The sequence below is a fragment of the Amblyraja radiata genome, chromosome 10 (assembly GCF_010909765.2).
Source record: "Amblyraja radiata isolate CabotCenter1 chromosome 10, sAmbRad1.1.pri, whole genome shotgun sequence".
Lineage (NCBI taxonomy): Eukaryota > Metazoa > Chordata > Chondrichthyes > Rajiformes > Rajidae > Amblyraja > Amblyraja radiata.
In genome coordinates, this window is record NC_045965.1 from 45,880,580 (window position 1) to 45,899,895 (window position 19,316).

General features: G+C 42.2%; 2 protein-coding genes across 2 annotated transcripts in view; both read right to left on the bottom strand.

The window, feature by feature from the left end:
* LOC116977868 overlaps positions 1 to 3,798 on the bottom strand; it is a 39,940-nt gene extending 36,142 nt beyond the window's left edge. The window contains exon 1 of the mRNA XM_033028723.1: positions 3,794 to 3,798. The gene's annotated coding sequence lies outside the window, so the exon portion shown is untranslated. The remainder of the gene's footprint in view (positions 1 to 3,793) is intronic.
* Positions 129 to 19,316, bottom strand: part of LOC116977869 (coiled-coil domain-containing protein 24-like) — a 50,923-nt gene continuing 31,735 nt past the window's right edge. The window contains exons 5-8 of the mRNA XM_033028724.1: positions 15,508 to 15,600; positions 7,465 to 7,519; positions 1,997 to 2,066; positions 129 to 314 (exon numbers count right to left, since the gene is read on the bottom strand). Coding sequence (XP_032884615.1) covers positions 199 to 314; positions 1,997 to 2,066; positions 7,465 to 7,519; positions 15,508 to 15,600 — 334 coding nt within the window. The 3' untranslated portion in view covers positions 129 to 198. The remainder of the gene's footprint in view (positions 315 to 1,996; positions 2,067 to 7,464; positions 7,520 to 15,507; positions 15,601 to 19,316) is intronic.

Genomic DNA, 19,316 nt, shown 5'->3' on the forward strand with positions numbered 1-19,316 from the left:
TTATACTAAGCCAATTAGCCTACAAACCTGTACGTTTTTGGAGTGTCGGTAGAAAACTTACGCAGGTCTCGGGAAGAATGTACGAACAGTGTTCAGACCAGTACTCGTAATCAGGATCGAACCCCGGTCCCTGGCACTGTAAGGCAGCAACTCTACCACTGCGCCACCATGCCGACTCTAAACATATCTGAACATATCTTACCTGCTGGATCTATGGGTGGGTCTGCACCCCGGTGGTTTGTGAACCTGTATTTGTATTGATACTGGTGCCAGCTGGAGATCCCGTTCGAGTATTTTCCGTTCCTTTCGCAGTTCTGAAGTTGAATACAGAGTGTAAAAACATTCAGAAACACGGTGCTCCCTCTTAAACAAGTTATACAAAAGGAAATCATGTTCAAACAACTTTCATGAATTTAGATGGCTCATAAGGACCATCAAGTCTTCTCCGCCATTCAATCTTGTCTGATCTATCTCTTCCTCCTAAATCCAATTTTCCTGCCTTCTCCTCATAACCTCCGACAACCGTACTGATCAAGAATCTCAGATCAGATTCAGATTCAGATTCAACTTAATTGTCATTGTCCGTGTACAGTACAGAGACAACGAAATGCATTTAGCATCTCCCTGGAAGAGCGACATAGCATATGATTTGAATAAATATTTACATTAGCATATATACAGACATAGTGTTTTTCCTGTGGGAGGAGTGTCCGGGGGTGATTGGCAGTCACCGAGGTACGTTGTTGAGTAGAGTGACAGCCGCCGGGAAGAAGCTGTTCCTGGACCTGCTGGTCCGGCAAAAGAGAGACCTGTAGCGCCTCCCGGATGGTAGGAGGGTAAACAGTCCATGGTTGGGGTGAGAGCAGTCCTTGGCGATCTATCTATCTGTCTTAAATATATCCACTGACTTGGCCTCCACAGCCATCTCTGGCAAATAATTCCAGATTCACCTCCCTCTAACTAAGGAAATTCCTCCTCATCTCCTTCCTAAAAGAACATCCTTTAATTCTGAGTTTAAAGTTTAAAGGATGCACTTAATAATAACTTTAAATTTATACAAGGTTATATATAATTTTAAAATGCTTTTAAAATCGCCACAGACACAAGAAAGTGTAGATGTTGGTGTACAAAAAAGCCCTGGAGTAACTCAGCGGGTCAAACAGCATCTCCGGATGACATGGATATGTGATGTTTCGGGTTGGGATTCTTCATCAGCTGATGCTGGTGGGGGCAGGGGAGTGGGGGGGGGGGGGGTGAATGCTAATGATTGGACAAAGGCCAGTGATGACAAGGCAGAAGGTGTGAGACTTAGGGGCCTGTCCCACTAAGGCTATTTTTTAGGCAACTACAGGCGTCTAGGCTGTCGCCACATGGTCACCGGGGTGTCGCCTATATCGTGAGTAGTCTCCTCAGTCGCCCAAAGAGTCTTAGCGTCTTTCTGGTCGCTGCTGGATTTTCAACATGTTGAACATTTTTCTGAGACAGTCAGCGACAGTGGGTTTGACACCAAAGAGCGTAACTTGACTTCTTCTGATGTAGGTGCTGTCGTAGTTGTGGCCAGGTTAACGTAGGTTGTCGCCAGGTGATGTAGGTTGTCGCCGGCGCTGACTTCGTTTTTTTTGTTGTTGTTAAAGTAACGATTCTATTTCAAATTTTATGTCAAAGGGGGGGTCCAGTCGCCAGTTTTTTCGGCGTCCTGCCACGACTATGACAGTCGCCGGCAGTCGCCTAAAAATAGCCTAAGTGGGGCATGCCCTTAAATGATTGAAGATTTACGAATCCCCCAACATAAAACACCATCTATCCATGTTCTCCAGAGATGCTGCCTGATTCACTGAGTTACTCCAGCACTTTGTCTTTAAAATCTTCATTTTATGACAGGCAGGATATTTTTTTTTGCACTTATATCATTGTTCAAAATAGATTGTGGTATATTTTGTTAATGTACATATTGTTTTCTTGCAAGTACAGATTGAAGTACAAAGTGGAGACTCACCTGCAATTGATGGCACTGGATTATGCACCGGAGGGTTGAAGCTGCAATTATGTTCTTCTTCTAAACTCTCCTGGGGATATCACAAAACAGTTATAATTCTGCTTCTTGATCACAACATCGAAGTGATCATGGAGTGATTTTGGATCCAAACTTTATATACTTATAGTATATATAACTTACAGGTTCAAGGTGGGGGCCACTTTTGCATCCCAGTTCAAAGAAAAGCATTGAGGCAAAGCATGTAAAATAACTAGCCGTTATGTGGAAAAGTCAAATGTCACATGATATGCAAACTTTACAAAAAAAAGTTGCAAACTTTTTGCTGAAAGTAGGTACGGCAATGTTGGAGAATTAAATATTTTCAGATTCACAAGTATTTTGATTCAGGAAGCTAAAAGGTCCATGGAATAATGATCCTTTCAAACTTCATAGGAAAAAATTGCACTATACACAATATACACAACGACAACAGATCCAATAGAAAACTAGGAAAATAGATGTGATAATAGGCCTTTCTCACGGGGCGACTTGACGCAAGAGGTAACCAGAGTTGAACATCGTGGGAACCTCGTACGATAACCGTACGGCATTCGTGGACCACCGTGGACCACCGTGGCGCTAACGGCAGGTACTCGTGTAACTTGCCGACTCGGGAGAAAATTCAAGCAAGCTTGAATTTCTCCAAGAGTGACTTGTACACTTGTGGTTGAACATTGAAACATTATATGGACGTAGTGGCCAGTGCAATATCCGTAATAACTCTTGCGTTTACCGTGGGAACTCCTGCGAACGGTGAACCCGGAAGTTTGAGTTTTAGTTGATTTTAGTTGTTGGCCACTCACCATTTGGTGTGACATCTAGAGTCCTTTATAAATGTCTGTATATTAATGTGTGTTTTTTCCTCTTGGGCATTACTTTGTTTCTGTTGGAGGCTCCACATTTTATTATAGCCTGAAGTGTGATAAAGCTTTTAACTCAGCAGTTTGATTGTCAGTGCTTGTTTACCTCATTGTTAAATAAATATATTTTTTACTATCAGATTGGTGTCTGCAATTCTTCATTAACACATCACTACAAGATGAATGTCTCTAATGTTATAATCCCTCTCATGCTGAAACACAAAATAGTTGAAGGGAGGTGATATAATCACTTTTCATTCTTTTTCATTTTTGAGTGTTCATGTCCCTCAATTGCTGAGCTATTTAAACGTTTGAAAGTTTCACCTCTCAGTAGATAATTAAATAAGACAATCATCACGGTCAATGTGAGACAAAGTCTTTATTCCTATTTGACAATATAAAAAGACGACTTCTTGCACATATTGAGAGAAGGTGCATCACACCAAACAACATTTGTCTAAAAAAGGGCTTCGCAAACATGAAAATCAACAAATGAGGCACGCTAGATTTTTTTAAACAGATTCTATTCATTAACCTCCGCAACAAGCCTAAACTCAGGCAATAAAAGGGACAATGCAATGTGCTAAATGGCAGGTTTTGCGGACGACCATCTTATAGGAAGCACTTTTAAGAGGACAACACTAGAAAGTGAAACAAAGAGAAGTAAGCAGGATTACAACGGGACATTATTATCAGCTTATTTTCTATGCATGTCTGCTAACATGCAGTAGTGTTCCTGTGGTCGGCTACCCATCAATAGAGCTGTCCTGCCACGGCACACTCCCCAATTGTGAATTGTAGTAAGCGCAGAGATGGCCTCTTTGCTCTTTCCCACTGTATGTGCCCGAGTTACCTTTGAAACGCTGCAGTGGGACCATTTCCGCCTTGGTTGCACCACTTCTCCATGTACCTAGTGTTATTCCCCCTGTGTCACTGTCCACTAGGTCACCGTCCTGGATGGCTGTTGCTGATCCTGCAGCTGCACCTCTCATTCGGATCAGGTTGTGCAGAACACATGCTGCATATACTATAGTCTCAACATTCTTGGGTTTCTGCTCCATTGTCTTGAGCAAGCATCTAAATCTGTTTGCCAAGATGCCAAAATAATTTTCTACAACCCTCCTAGCCCTTGACAGCCTGTAATTGAAGATCCTCTGTTCCCTAGTTAGATTCCTCTGTGGATTAGGCACATTAAGCAGTTTATCATATTGTCCAAATAGAGGTCTCCGTTGAAAGATGGGCTTCACCCAGTGAGACTTCCTCTTAATTCTCTTTTTAATTAATCTCACCCTTCTGCCTTCACGCAAGCGTCCTCGATTCACATAGAGGGCTGCTGCATACAACGCGTTAATGAAAAACACCACCATCCTGTACTCGAAACTACTTAGTACAGGCATGTCTCCAAATGAGCCAATTCAACCAAGGGAGGATAATAGTGTGTGAAAAAAAAAGTGACATCATTTGTGCCACGTGATGATTTAACAACACTTCACAGTTCACAATGTTCATTCAAGATTTAACGGGAAAGCTCGGGAGACGGACAAGTCACTCGCACAAATAACAGAAATGCCGAGTACCCGTGGGAACTCTTTATCTACCCCCCGTTATATCGTGTGATATCGTGCTAGACCACGACCACTTCACTCTGGTTACATCTTGCGTCAAGTCGCCTCGTGAGAAAGGCCTATAAGAAAGCCTGAACATTTGTAGGGCAAAGTGATTTTATTTTGCAGATACTAAATAGTCCCCAATGATTACATTGGAAAATGCACTCATGGAGACACAGTGGAAAAAAAAACTTCTGCAATTTCATTCGTCAAATAAAGTTTTAATGAAATAATATGAAAACGTTGAAATAAATCGAAGATCAGAAAGTAAAAGGATAGCCCAAAACATAACCTTAGAATATATTTGGCTTTTTTGTAATATGAACAGAGACCCTGCAAAGGTAAGTTTATTGGATGAAGGTCATTGGGAAACCAGCCTTCCACTCGTGCTGACTAGAGGAGTTCATGGATTTTTCAGTTGATTAAAATGAATTTACAAGTAGAATAAGCAGTCTCCTCAAACAAAAACAACAGAGAAGTCACCAATATGAATGTCAAATTGTGGCGCCATTATTTTAAGGAAGTAGGTTGGAATGTCCATAAAACACAGAAATCTATGTGTCATGTAGAATTAAATGAAATTATGCCATTTTATTTTCCCCATTCATTAACCTTCAGCCAAGTTACTGAATAGTGAAAAGCCTGGATGGAGTAGATGTGGAGAGGATGTGTCCACTAGTGGGAGAGTCTACGACCAGAGGTCATAGCCTCAGAATAAAAAGATCTTAAAAAGGAGATGATGAATTTCTTTATTCAGAGGGTAATACTTCATAAACTCACAATAAAATGGGGTGTGAATCACGTTGAAAGTAGTCAACTGCACGTGAGGTGTCCACAATAAAAAAATCTTTATTTTCCAAGAATAAATCTGACAAATATATTATAGACTGAGTGGTCTGTGGACTGCTATCTGTAGTTCCTAGGTGGCTGCCGGTAATCTGGGATGTCATCCACGGACACAAGGTCAAGCGACAGTGGGAGACAAAAAGTCACAGGCCACCAAAACGAGATCACATTCAAAGCCCCCCAACTCACTCACTGAGTTTAGAAGGATGAGGGGCCACCCGATTGAAACTTACCAAACAGTGAAAAGCCTGGATAGAGTGGATGTGGAGAGGATGTTTCCACTAATGGGAGAGTCTACGACCAGGGATCATAGCCTCGATATAAAAGGATAATCCTTCAGGAAAGCGATGAGGAGTCATTTCTTTAGTCAGAGGTAGGTGAATCTGTGGAATTCATTGCCACAGAAGGCTGTGGAGCCAAAGTCAGTGGATATTTTTAAAACGGAGATTGATAGATTATTGATTAATACGGATGTCAAGGTTATGGGGTGAAGGCAGGAGAATGGGTTTGAGAGGGAAGGACAGATCAGCCATGATTGAATGGCGGAGTAGACTTGATGGACCGAATCACCACTTAAGTTGAGGGTGGTGGGAATTACAAAATTGAAGAGACAAGAGGTGTGATGTGGAATGTATTCTGTTTGTGGAGCAAGGTGGAGGTGTAATCTGCTTTGCTTGAGGAACTAGAGGCGAATCATTTTTGGAGCCCCTGTCTTACCAAGTGCTGAATAGACACCATGCCTCCAAGCCTCACTACCTTGCTACTTAGCTTCTTAGACAGTTGAAAACACAAGATAAAGATGAATCAAAGACAATTAATATTAATATACGAACAACTCTCGCTGCAGTGAGTAATTTTCCATCTGCCTTGAAGAATATAACTTGGAACAAGTAGTTACTCACAGTAATCCAAATATAATTCCATTAAGCTGACAACTGGAGCCAGGTTATGATCATGATATAAATATTGCTAATTTTATTACCCGTTTACTAACTACATCTCTTCTTGGGATAAATATTGGCCAAAGTACCAGGATAATTCCACTGCTTTTAACATCCAAGGGGAAAAAATGAGGCCTCAGGTTCTCACGTGAAAGACCACAGACGTCATAATGCAGCACTTACTCAGTATTGAATAGTGTTCAAGTTTCTGAAGCTTTTAGTTTTATGATTTTGGACAGCTCAAGTTTTCTCAAGATGAATATGCACTTTGAAAAACCATATTTGCTGGCAAGCTCTGCAAGATGTCTTGTTGCTGGTTACTATGAAGGAGTAAGAGTTTAGGAAGAAGGAGGCTTTATAACAGTGGGATAGGGTGTTGCTGAGGCCACTCCTAAAATAGTGTTTATAGTTTTTATCTCCTTACCTAAAAAAAAAGCATATAGGTGCATTGGAGGCGGTCCAAAGGAGGTGCATCAGGATAATGTCTGTAATGAGAGGGTTGTCATTTCAAGGGAGACTAGACAGTTGGGATCTAAACTATTTCATTTAGAAGAATGAAGGGTAAAATTAAAACCATTTAAGAAACTACGAGAAATCGACAAATGTTGAAATGGTTTCATTAATGAGGCAGTGATGAACAATGGAACATAGCTATCAAATAAGGGGTTTGTCAATTAAACCTGAAGTGCAAGGACATTTCTTCCCTCAAAGGGCAATATATCTCTGGAATTGTTTGGTGGTCAGATCATTAGATACATGCAAGGTGGAGACAGATAAATATTTGAAATTTGATAGGGCAAGGAATTTGGGGTTTTAGAGAACTGGCCAGCAGAAATCAGCAGTGATCATATTGAACGGCAGCTTACTCCTGATTCTAATTTCCTGGAGTATCATCTTCATGCCCTGCCTTGTAAAATTAGGTGCAGGGTACTAGGCATGGAAACCAGTATTGGGTAGTGAATAATGATCCTGCATTTTGCAGGTAACTAATTCAACACACATATCCAAACATCGCATTTCTCAAAAAGCCATTTCCAACCGCAACATAAATGGCATGGAATTCAGATACATAAAACATTTGTGAAGATGATTTCAGGGGTGAATCAAGGATAAATAAATCAATGCTTTAACACAAGTAATTAATGAATTGTACCAGGTAATTTCAAAGAGTTTACCTGCAAGAATTGAATATATCTGTCTAACATTTTAGATTCTTCTTGTAAAATAGATCTGCAAACGACAAGAGAACATATTTAAAGCTTAAAAGATTTGCTTGAAATATCTAAATAATTCTGAGAAAAAGCATTCAGATTCTTATTGCAGGGTATCATAGACTGCTCAAGCCTTTCGTTTTAACAATGTTAATCTGCTAAAATTCATTATCCCTCGAACTTTCAAACATCCCTCGAACTTTCAAAGCAGTGAAGAAAGCGAATGGTATGTTAGCATTCATAGCAAAAGGATTTGAGTATAGGAGCAGGGAGGTTCTACTGTAGTTGTACAGGGTCTTGGTGAGACCACACCTGGATTATTGCGTACAGTTTTGGTCTCCAAATCTGAGGAAAGACATTCTTGCCTACAGAGAAGGTTCACCAGACTGATTCCTGGGATGTCAGGACTTTCATATGAAGAAAGACTGGATAGACTCGGCTTGTACTCGCTAGAATTTAGAAGATTGAGGCGGGATCTTATAGAAACTTACAAAATTCTTAAGGGGTTGTACAGGCTAGATGCAGGAAGATTGTTCCCGATGTTGGGGAAGTCCAGGACAAGGGGTCACAGTTTAAGGATAAAGGGGAAATCCTTTAGGACCGAGATGAGAAAAACATTTTTCACACAGAGAGCGGTGAATCTCTGGAACTCTCTGCCACAGAAGGCAGTTGAGGCCAGTTCATTGGCTATATTTAAGAGGGAGTTAGATGTGGCCCTTGTGGCTAAAGGGATCAGGGGGTATGGAGAGAAGGCAGGTACAGGATACTGAGTTGGATGATCAGCCATGATCATATTGAATGGTGGTGCAGGCTCGAAGGGCCGAATGGCCTACTCCTGCACCTATTTCCCATGTTTCTATCTAGTGCTAGCTTCACCATTCGAATCTCGTAACGTCACCTGCAGAAACTATGTGCTAACTATCGTTTTCACATAAACCAAGACATTGCAAAGAAAGAACAAAGAGAAAATATAACAAATTCAGATATACAGCCTGAAAGTGCTGACTGAAAGTGTTGCTCCACATAATAGATTCACACATTCAATAAAAACGCTTAGCAATTATACAAATTATCTTCAGATTAATTTGGACAACATTTGCAATAATTGACGTATGTATCAAACTCAAATTTTGCCACTCTTTTTTTATAGGCGATTCCAGACTACAACATTATAATGGGTATAGACATTATCTTGTGGGGCATATCTTCGCATTGTTATGGTGCTTTCTTTAAAAAATAAACCAGATATCTAGCAAGTGGAAGCTTTTTATAGAATTCTATGTTGCGCCTGATCTATGACAAAACTAACTTATTGCATGTGGCTGACGGACATATGCAAATGTAACCATGTGCACATTTCGCCCTGACAGATACAGAAAATTCCATTACAAGTATTATATTATTGTATTCTCATTTAATTTTTTGTCCTTTCACTGGACACAAGAACAGTATGAACAAATGTCTTTATACATTTGCAGATGTTATGTGGTTTGAGTCATCCAATCAGAATGTCACATGATGAAACCTTCAGGAATGCTTCCAACTAATGCTGGCAATTCAAAATAGTCTGTTACACAAATTAAGTTGCAAAGGAAAGGCAATGAATACTTGCATATTACACAGAGCCTTTCACTTCCCTTCACCATCATCGTACTGCATTTCAAACTCAATAATTTCTGCAATTTGTCTTGCAATGCAATAAAATAGACATATTGAGCATGTCAAGTTCTCAAAAACAGCAGTGCAATAACAATTAGATAATGGTTTAGAAATCCAGATGCATTGGGCTTTTTTTCGCCCAATGCTATATGTATTTGTGCAAGGAGTGGACACAAATGCCTCGACTTCCAGGTTGAATCATACTACTTGGGAAATGAGATCCATCATTCAGGTCACAAATCATATTTGATGTGTGCCAAATAGCATCATTCTCTCAGCAACCTTGTTTGAGAAATTAATCAACTTTGTTCTAAATAGTGCTCTGAACATAAGATCTAGAGCATGTATTGCATGCACTGAGCACAGCCATAGCTCTTGCACCAGTATTAGAGAAGACATTAAGGTGTCAATTGCAAGGTGTCTCTACAAATCAGGTTGCATGGCACCACACTGCAAACCGACTGCATTATATTGGAGCTAAAAGAATTAAAAGGTGAATATGAAAAAGAAATAGCTTGAAAACTGAATACAAGAATGAATATGGAGAATTAAGCGGCAGTCCAATGTAAATCTGCGTTTTTGACAGTTTATGTTGATGAAAATACAAAAAGTAAGCATATCAAAGAAACCAGAGAGAATTTTATAGTAGACTAGACCAAGTGGGACCCGTTGGGTTCCTGTCACACGGGAGGTCTGGTCTTCCAATGCAATCCATTCCCCCAATGCAATATTCCACCACTCACTCGTTCCTCAAACGCAACCCGTTCCCCAACGCAATATTCCATCACTCACCCAGGCTCATTTCCCCTTATCCCCCAGCACTGCCCCCCCCCCCCCCTCCTCCTCAGCTTCCCAATTGCACTTGCTGCCAGGACTTTAAAAAATAATCCAATTGCACTTCCCCTGCCTCCCCCAGCACTCCCTCCCGCTCCTGTTCAGCCTCCCTGTTTTTGAACTTTAAAAACTTGCTGGCAGGACTGTGTTCCGGGGAGGACCAGCAAGGATTTGGATCCCATTGTGATGTCATAGCCGTAACTGCCACTGTTGAATCTTTCTCAAACTGGATTTTGTAAAGTTAAAAATGTGAATAACTTGTGCAATATAACATAAATCTGAACGAAACGTTGAAAACAAACCACAGGACAATTGCGAGTAAGGTGGTACAACATTTGTAGTGCTATCATGTACCTTTTGGCGTAATTTCAGGATCTTACTCACTCACATGCAGACATCCAAACAAACAAGATGAGAGTTTTAGATATAGACTAGACCAAGTGCAGACCCGTTGGGTCTGTTTCCCCAACGGCGTTTGTGGGGGGGGGGGGGGGTGAGAAGAGGGGAGGGAGGGGAGAGGAGGAGGAGGAAACGGGATAGATCTGGGAGGGAAAGGAGAGTGGGGTAGGGGGTGAGAGATGGGGAGAGAGATGTGGGGGAGGGGGGGATGGGGAAGATGGGGAGGAGGGAGGGAGGGGGAGAGGGGTGGGGGGAGAGAGGGGAAAGAGTGGGGAGGGAGAGTGGAGGGGAAGGGGGAGAGAAGTGGAAGAGTGGGGAGGGAGGAGGAGAGGGGTAGGGGGAGTGATGGAAGAGGGACAGAGGGATAGGGGGAAGGGGGTGGGGGGGGAGGGAAGGGGGTGGGGTAGAGAGTGAAGGGGGTGGTGGAGAGAGGGATGGGAGAGGGGTGAGGAGAGGGAGAGGGGGAGGAGAGAAGGGGGAGAGAAGTGGAAGAGTGGGGAGGGAGGGAGGGAGGGGTAGCGGGAGTGGAGGATGAGAGACGGGGGAGTGGTGGAAGAGGGACAGAGGGGTAGGGGAAGGGGTGGGGGAGAGTGGGGAAGGGAGGGGAAGAGAGAGGGGGGGGGGTGGGAGAGGCGTGGGATAAGGGGATAGAAGTGGAAGAGTGGGGAGGGAGGGGTAGGGGGAGTGGTGAAAGAGGGACAGAGGGGTAGGAGGAAGGGGGTGGTGGTAGAGAGGGAAGGGGGGTGGGGGAGAGAGGGATGGGTGGGAGAGGGAGAGGGGTGAAGAGAGGGAGACATAGAAGCATAGAAATTAAGTGCAGGAGTTGGCCATTCGGCCCTTCGAGCCTGCACCACCATTCAATATGATCATGGCTGATCATCCAACTCAGTATCCTGTACCTGCCTTCTCTCCATACCCCCTGATCCCTTTAGCCACAAGGGCCACATCTAACTCCCTCTTAAATACAGCCAATGAACTGGCCTCAACTACCTTCTGTGGCAGAGAGTTCCAGAGACTCACCACTATCTGTGTGAAAAATGTTTTCCTCATCTCAGTACTAAAGGATTTCCCCTTTATCCTTAAACTGTGACCCGCTTGTCCTGGACTTCCCCAACATCGGGAACAATCTTCCTGCATCAGACAAATGCAATTCAGGACTTTTCACTTCACAAGCAAAGTCAGAATGACGGTTAGTGAAGAATTCGAATAATCGCTGAGCGTTCAGATGCTGCGCGCACCTCCTGCACCAAAGGGGGGGGTGGGAGCGTGTGTCGTCACACACAAAGATCTTGTAGCGGAAAGCTCCGCTATAAGATCTTTGGTCACATACTAAGCACGCGCCTCCACAAACAGATGAGCGTCTTCTTGAATGGAGAGCGCGTGGCCGCCTCCACAAACAGTCACACACACTGAGGACCCGCCCCCACAAAAAATATTTTGTGAGGAAGGGGAGGAGGAGGGTGGAGGGGGAGAGGGGGAGGGGGGGAGAAGAGGATGGGGGAGAGAGGTGAAGGGGGGGGGAGGGGTTGGAGCGGGCGTGCATGAGTCGAGAGAAGAGAAAAGGGCAGAGAGAGAGAGAGGCTGGTACAACAACAAAAAAGCTGGATAAACTCAGCGGGTGCAGCAGCATCTATGGACCGAAGGAAAAGGGCAACGTTTTTGGCCTTTCCATCTGCCTTGAAGAATATAACTTGGAACAAGTAGTTACAGTAATCCAAATATAATTCCATTAAGCTGACAACTGGATATAGATAGATAGATATCTATATAGATAGATAGATCTAATGATAGATAGATGTATAGATATATAGATTGATATATATATACATGAAAATCTGATTCGAATCGAATAATGAAATATGAACTAGCATGTTTTGAAATGTAGTTCATGAGGCATACTTCTGGCACACCATAATAGTCGTCAAGAATTGAAACTCCACATACCCTCTACCTGTAGCTTGCATCAGGAAGGTACGTTTTCATTGTTTCTTTTGGTCATGAGCAATTGCACAACCAATTTTGCTATGGAAACTTAACAAACCATAGAATGGTTGCAATGCAGAAGGCGACTATTCAGCCCATCATGTCAGCACCTGTCCTTTATCAAGGATTTAGCAAATTCCCTCCTGCAGGCCACAATGCAACAAGCCTCCATCACACCTGCAGGCAGTGAGTTCCAGATTCTTATCACATGCTATGTAAAAAAAAAAAAAAAGTTTTTTCTACATGTCACTTTCAATGTTCTTCCCTTTTATTTTGTTTGGAGTTGCAAGACAAAGATAGGTAGATGATAGATGGGGGACAGACAAAAAAAGGCAGATGGAGCCAGATGTGGAGAGGGTGAAAGTGGAGAGTTAGTTGTGTAATATGCAGGAACACAAATTTAATATGCAAAGAAAATGATAAGGGTAATCACTAGAGGAGATGTGAAGTCAGAACCAGATCGGGGAAGGGGGAGCTGGTAAGTGAAATGACTGGATAGTAGGTGATTTTTGCCACTCTAAGCCTACAACTGCAGCATTCAGCTATTCTCTCTATTTTCTATGAAGGTCTGGTCATTACAATGAAAAGATTTTTCAATGCTATGCAAATTAAGTAGAAGTAACAAAATGATGCCATTTTTATTTCATGAGTATTCATATTCAATTAAAAACAATAGCCTTGTTGTTGCTAAACTAATTATTCAGACTTTTCCCAATAACAAATTCCCAATGGAATTTGGTACTTAAAGCTATTCTTTGGTTTCCTTTGGTCTGTATGGGATGTTCACTGCAGTCCAGATGGCAGTTATTACACTTGGCAATAGTTAAAATAATGAGATTTAAAGATAACTGCTGGGTTTTCCCTATTCCACATTTTAAAAAAAATTAAATGTACAAATTATGCAGAGATTGCTGAGTAAGTTTATATTTTATTCCTTGTCCACACTTTTTCTTGTTTCAGATACTAACAATGCGCAGATTAATTATGATTAAAACATTAATTTGGTTAACAGTCTGATCTGGAGCAAAGAGGTCCTTCTGCAGTTGTATAGGGTCCTGGTGAGACCACATCTGCAGTACTGTGTGCAGTTTTGGTCCCCTAATTTGAGGAAGGCATTATTGCTATTGAGGGAGTGCAGCGTAGGCTTATAAGATTAATTCCTGGGATGGCGGGGCTGTCATATGTTGAGAGAATGGAGTGGCTGGGCTTGTATACTCTGGAGTTTAGAAGGATGAGAGGATATCTTATTGAAACATATAAGATTATTAAGGGTTTGGACACGCTAAAGGTAGGAAACATGTTCCCGATGTTGGGGGAGTCCAGAACCAGGGGCCACTGTTTAAGAATAAGGGGTAGGTCATTTAGAACAGAGAAGAGGAAACACTTTTTCACAGAGAGTTGTGAGTCTGTGGAATTCTCTGCCTCACAGGGTGGTGGAGGCCGGTTCTCTGGATACTTTCAAGAGAGAGCTAGATAGGGCACTTAAAGATAACGGAGTCAGGGGATATGGGGAGAAGGAAGGAATGGGGTACTGATTGGAGATGATCAGCCATGATCACATTGAATGGCTCGAAGGGACGAATGGCCTACTCCTGCACCTATTGTCTATTGATCTACAGTGCCCTCTGTAATGTTTGGGACAAAGGCCCATCATCATTTATTTATTTGCCTCTGTACTACACAATTTGAGATTTGTAATAGAAAAAAATCACATGTGGTTAAAGTGCACGTCAGATTTTAATAAAGGCCATTATTATACATTTCGGTTTCACTATGTAGAAATTACAGCAGTGTTTATACAAGCCGGAGAATGCTTGTACTTAAAATGGTCCTTTTTTTCCTACAGCTGGTTGAACAGTAGAGAAATTCAATACACGTGTGAAGTTGTTGCATTTCATGCGACATTAGGTAAAGTAAAACTCAACAATACTCAGAAGCTAAATTTATATACTAGCGCTTCACTGAACTGATTATTTTTATTTGAAATGTTAATTCAATTCCATTCTGGCAGTCAGGCTCGCGAATGAATTGATTTAACATTATATTTTACCTTCACGCTAAAACTGCACAAGTTAGCAAGCTATAGATGGCCATGTGATTGCAGCAACCCCTAAAACTAGACTGAGACAATTTTTCAGAAAAAACATCCTCATTAAATGAACGTAGACAAAAATGCTGGAGAAACTCAGCGGGTGAGGCAGTATCTATGGAGCGAAGGAATAGGTGACGTTCCGGATCGAGACCCTTCTTCAGACTGATGTGGGGGGGGGGGGGGAGGCGGAGTCAATAGGCTGTGGGAGGGCTGGGAAGGGGAGGGGAAGGAGGGAGAAAGCAAGGACTACCTGAAATTGGAGAAGTCAATGTTCATACCGCTGGGGTTTATGGGCCTCCTCCATGGCCAGAGTGAGTCCCACCACAAATTGGAGGAACAGCACCTCATATTTTAGCTCTATCCAAGGACCCAAGCAGTCTTTCCAGGTGAGACAGAAGTTCACCTGCTCCTCCTCCAACCTCATCTATTGCATCCGCTGTTCCAGGTGTCAACTGCTCCACATCGGTGAGTCCAAGCGCAGGTTTGGCGATCGCTTCGCCCAAACCTCCGCTCAATTCGCAATAACCAACATGATCTCCCGGTGGCTCAGCACTTCAACTCCCCCTCCCATTCCAAATCTGACCTTTCTCTCCTGGGCCTCCTCCATGGCCAGAGTGAGTCCCACCGCAAATTGGAGGAGCAGCACCTCATATTTTACCCTCCAACTCATTAAATGAACTGTCAGTTAGAGATGTACAACATAGAAGGCCTCACCAATATAAAAACCTGCAAGTTTAGGGTGGACTGTTGGAGACAGCAACATTAGAAGCATTATTTTAAGAGGTGAGAGACTCACCGCCTTTCTTAGTGGAGATAGGACCAGGCCATTGGTTGGGAATTTCGATGAATGAGCACAGCAATATAAATGTACATGATCTCACTTAAAGTAGTGCTGTTTAATAAAGATTGCTAAAAGTCATAAATGGGATTACATGTCTATCTTCCAGTAGTCACAGAAAATCGGTACATCCAAACCATTTTCTGTAAACCTTGACCTTGGTAATGTTTTATTAAATAAATAAAGAGTAATTGCTACTTACTGTAAATGTGCAACAATTTCATCAATATTTGTAACATTAAACTTGTCCTTTATGGCTTCCACATTATCCTTTAAGTGGGAAAGACATGAAAAACTGGAAAAGGAAGAAATCAGAAAGTTAATTTGAAGATTATATGCAACTGAAATTAACTTAATTACAGTTTGAGCAGAAACTACTCCAATAATCATTCCCCCTCCCGCTCGCAATTGATCCAAAACTTTGTTCCCTTTGGCCCTACTTGAACAAGTCCACTACTCATGTTTTCTTGTATTCACAGCTAAAACCAGCTGTAATGGCAATTTCAAACTTTTCCAATGTCCAACTTTCCATTGCCATTGGTGGGAGTGATCTTTCGCAGACAAGAAAAATCAGATCTTCCAGTCGTTATTTTGAGCTTAAATGGTTCTTTATTGAAGTAGTTTTACAAACAAAAAAATGATCATACCAGATCCTCTTTATTCTTATACAAATTGTAGCTTTCCATTCTTACTATCTGGTAAAAACAGTTTTCTCTCCAAATCCTGTGGCTGGTCTGATCTGGTCAGTCCCTGTCCCTCTATCATATATGTCACGCCCATCTACATATCAAATGCCCACCCCCAAGCGTTCAAAATAATACTGCTAGAAATATCTAGACAAAATAATATGATATGCTAACAGTAACTAGCCTAAGCATGAATGGCTCCTACACACCGGCCCCTAATTGTTCTACGTATATAATGAAACAATTACCAATAAACATTAAAAGGAGCTATAAAAGTTTCACATATTATCAAAGACAAAAGGTATGCATTGTGTGTTGGCATTTAATCTTCTTCTTTGGCTTCTTGGAGCAGACATATCTTAGTTATCGGTCTTATCAAGATATTGCTCTTAGTCTGAAGTATTTTTGTACGCACAAGACCTTGTGCATCTGGTATGATCTCCAATATCCTGCCCATTAGCCAGGAGCCTCGTGGTGCAGTGGAATCAACTACCAAAACGATGTCACCTGGAATAAAGCTTCTTCTTACCCTTGACCATCGTTGTCGTTCTTGGATTAGAGGCAAGTATTCTTGTGTCTACCACTTCCAAAAAAGGTCAGCTATATATTGTACCTGTCTCCATCTGCGTTTAATGTACAAGTCTTCCTTCACAAAGAGTCCAGCTGGTAGTATTGGCTTGGTCTTCAACAGAAGAAGATGGTTTGGTGTAAGTGCTTCCAGGTCCCCTGGATCATCAGAAGGTCTGGACCCTGCAGCAGTTGGCAGTTAAGTGACATTCCTTTGAAGACTGGCCCACAGTCAAAGACCACCCTTAAAGTTCCTTCCCTTGAGTGATACACCCCATGGTGTCGGATGAACCAGAGCTCTCCATCACTTTGTTTCAGCTGGTCCACTGGCACCATTGCAGCATAACCATTATCAATCATTTCTGTAAGGAAAGATTTATATTGATCATGATAATTCTTATTCTTGCCAAACCTGTGTTTCCGGCTCTGGATGCGCTGCACTGCAATGTATCCGTTATTCGGCAAATTGATGCTTTCTTGTTTGAAAGGTAAACCTAGACAATAGTGTCCATCTATCATCTTTACTGAGTGATTCATAACAATAAGTTTACAGTAGATATTCGATTGACAGCAGCAGCAGGGTAGCCATTTTCATCCCTGCTTTCGTTGTCTCTACACAGGGGACCATAGATGACCCATCCGAGTAGGGTCCTCACGGCAAATGGTCCATCCCCTTGGCTGCTGACCAGCTCCCAAGGTTCCAATACCTTTGGGGCATTTGTTCCGATGAGTAGGTCGATGCCAGAGTCTATTTTAGGAATCTTGATATCCTTCAAGGAAGGCAATTATTACAGCTCTTCCTGGCTGGGAATGTTTAGATGAGAAACAGGCATGGTCTTATGTGTGAACACATCAGATAGTTGTATAAAATCGTCTTTGTCCAGACTAGATATTTCCAAACCTGAGATATGATGATAGATCACAGGCTTCTCTTCATTTATGGTATTAGTCTTTTGTCCTATAATGTTCAGCTTTCTCATCAAGCTCTCAGTACAAAAGGTTGTTAAACTTCCATGATCCAAAAATGCATATGTTTGCAACACCGTGTCCTATTGCGGCTCTTTACCTGTACTAGTTCGATAGAGAAGGTGCAGGCTTCATCACCGCCCCCAATATGCGCATACATCTTAGCTGAGGAAACGGCATCACTCACAGTTGACTTCTCATTCTGTTCTGTATGCTCCGGCTTCTTCTCCGTGTTCTTCTGTTCAGTGTGAAGTATTTCAGGATGATCTTGTTTACACACGTCACAAGTCACACCAGTCATTGAAAGTAGGCATGCAGGTGCAGCAGGCAGTGAAGAAATCGAATGGTATGTTAGCATTCATAGCAAAAGGATTTGAGTATAGTGGCAGGGAGGTTCTACTGCAGTTGTACAGGGTCTTGGTGAGACCACACCTGGAGTATTGCGTACAGTTTTGGTCTCTTAATCTGAGGAAGGACATTCTTGCCATAGAGGGAGTACAGGGAAGGTTCACCAGACTGATTCCTGGGATGTCAGAACTTTCATATGAAGAAAGACTGGATAGACTCGGCTTGTACTCGCTAGAATTTAGAAGTTTGAAGGGGGATCTTATAGAAACTTACAAAATTCTTAAGGGGTTGGACAGGCTAGATGCAGGAAGATTGTTCCCGATGTTGGGGAAGTCTAGAACAAGGGGTCACAGTTTAAGGATAAAGGGGAAATCTTTTAGGACTGAGATGAGAAAAACATTTTTTACACAGAGAGTGGTGAGTCTCTAGAATTCTCTGCCACAGAATGTAGTTGAGGCCAGTTCATTGGCTATATTTAAGAGGGAGTTAGATGTGGCCCTTGTGGCTAAAGGGATCAGGGGGTATGGAGAGAAGGCAGGTACAGGATACTGAGTTGGATAATCAGCCATGATCATATTGAATGGCGGTGCAGGCTCGGAGGGCCGAATGGCCTACTCCTGCACCTATTTTCTATGTTTCTATGTCTCTACTCATGTGTCCTTTCTTCAAACATCCAAAGCAGACTCCCTTCTTTTCTTTGTGCCCCTTCTTCTTGATCAGTAGACACCTCCCTAATGTGTGACCACTTTTATTACAAAACAAACAAGAACCTTGAGTATTAATGGTAATAATAATAATAATAAATGTTATTTATGGGCGCCTTTCAAGAGTCTCAAGGACACCTTACAAACAATTAGCAAGTAGAGGAAAAACATGTAAGGGAATGAAATAAATAGTAGAGACATGACTAGTACACAAATTAAAGACAGAATTCAGTTCAAAACACAATATGAGGCAATTCAAGCACAGATGAAAAGGGAGGGGGACGTGGGGCTAAGGATAGGCAGAGGTGAAGAGATGGGTATTGAGGCGGGACTGGAAGATGGTGAGGGACACGGAATTGCGGATCAGTTGGGGGAGGGAGTTCCAGAGCCTGGGAGCTCTGGACGAGATGGTAGACGCATCTCTTCCCGCTCCACCTGTTGTTGGATTTCCTTGCACTGCGGTTTCTACAGGTATTACAGTTGTTGCAAAACTCTTCCCTTTCGGTCCTGATCTTTCTCTTGTTTTAGCAAAAGTAGAACCTTTGACAATGGCAGTTGGTCTAGAATCCTGAATGTTTCCAAAAAGTGGATCTGACATTATCTCCACTTGCCACTCCATGAAATCCACCAGATCTGGAAACTTAGCTCGACATCCATGCTCTTTCCGTATCCAACATGCACTATCCCTCCACTTGTCTCTAAGCCTGTAAGGCAATTTTAGAAGGATAGTCTTCATATTG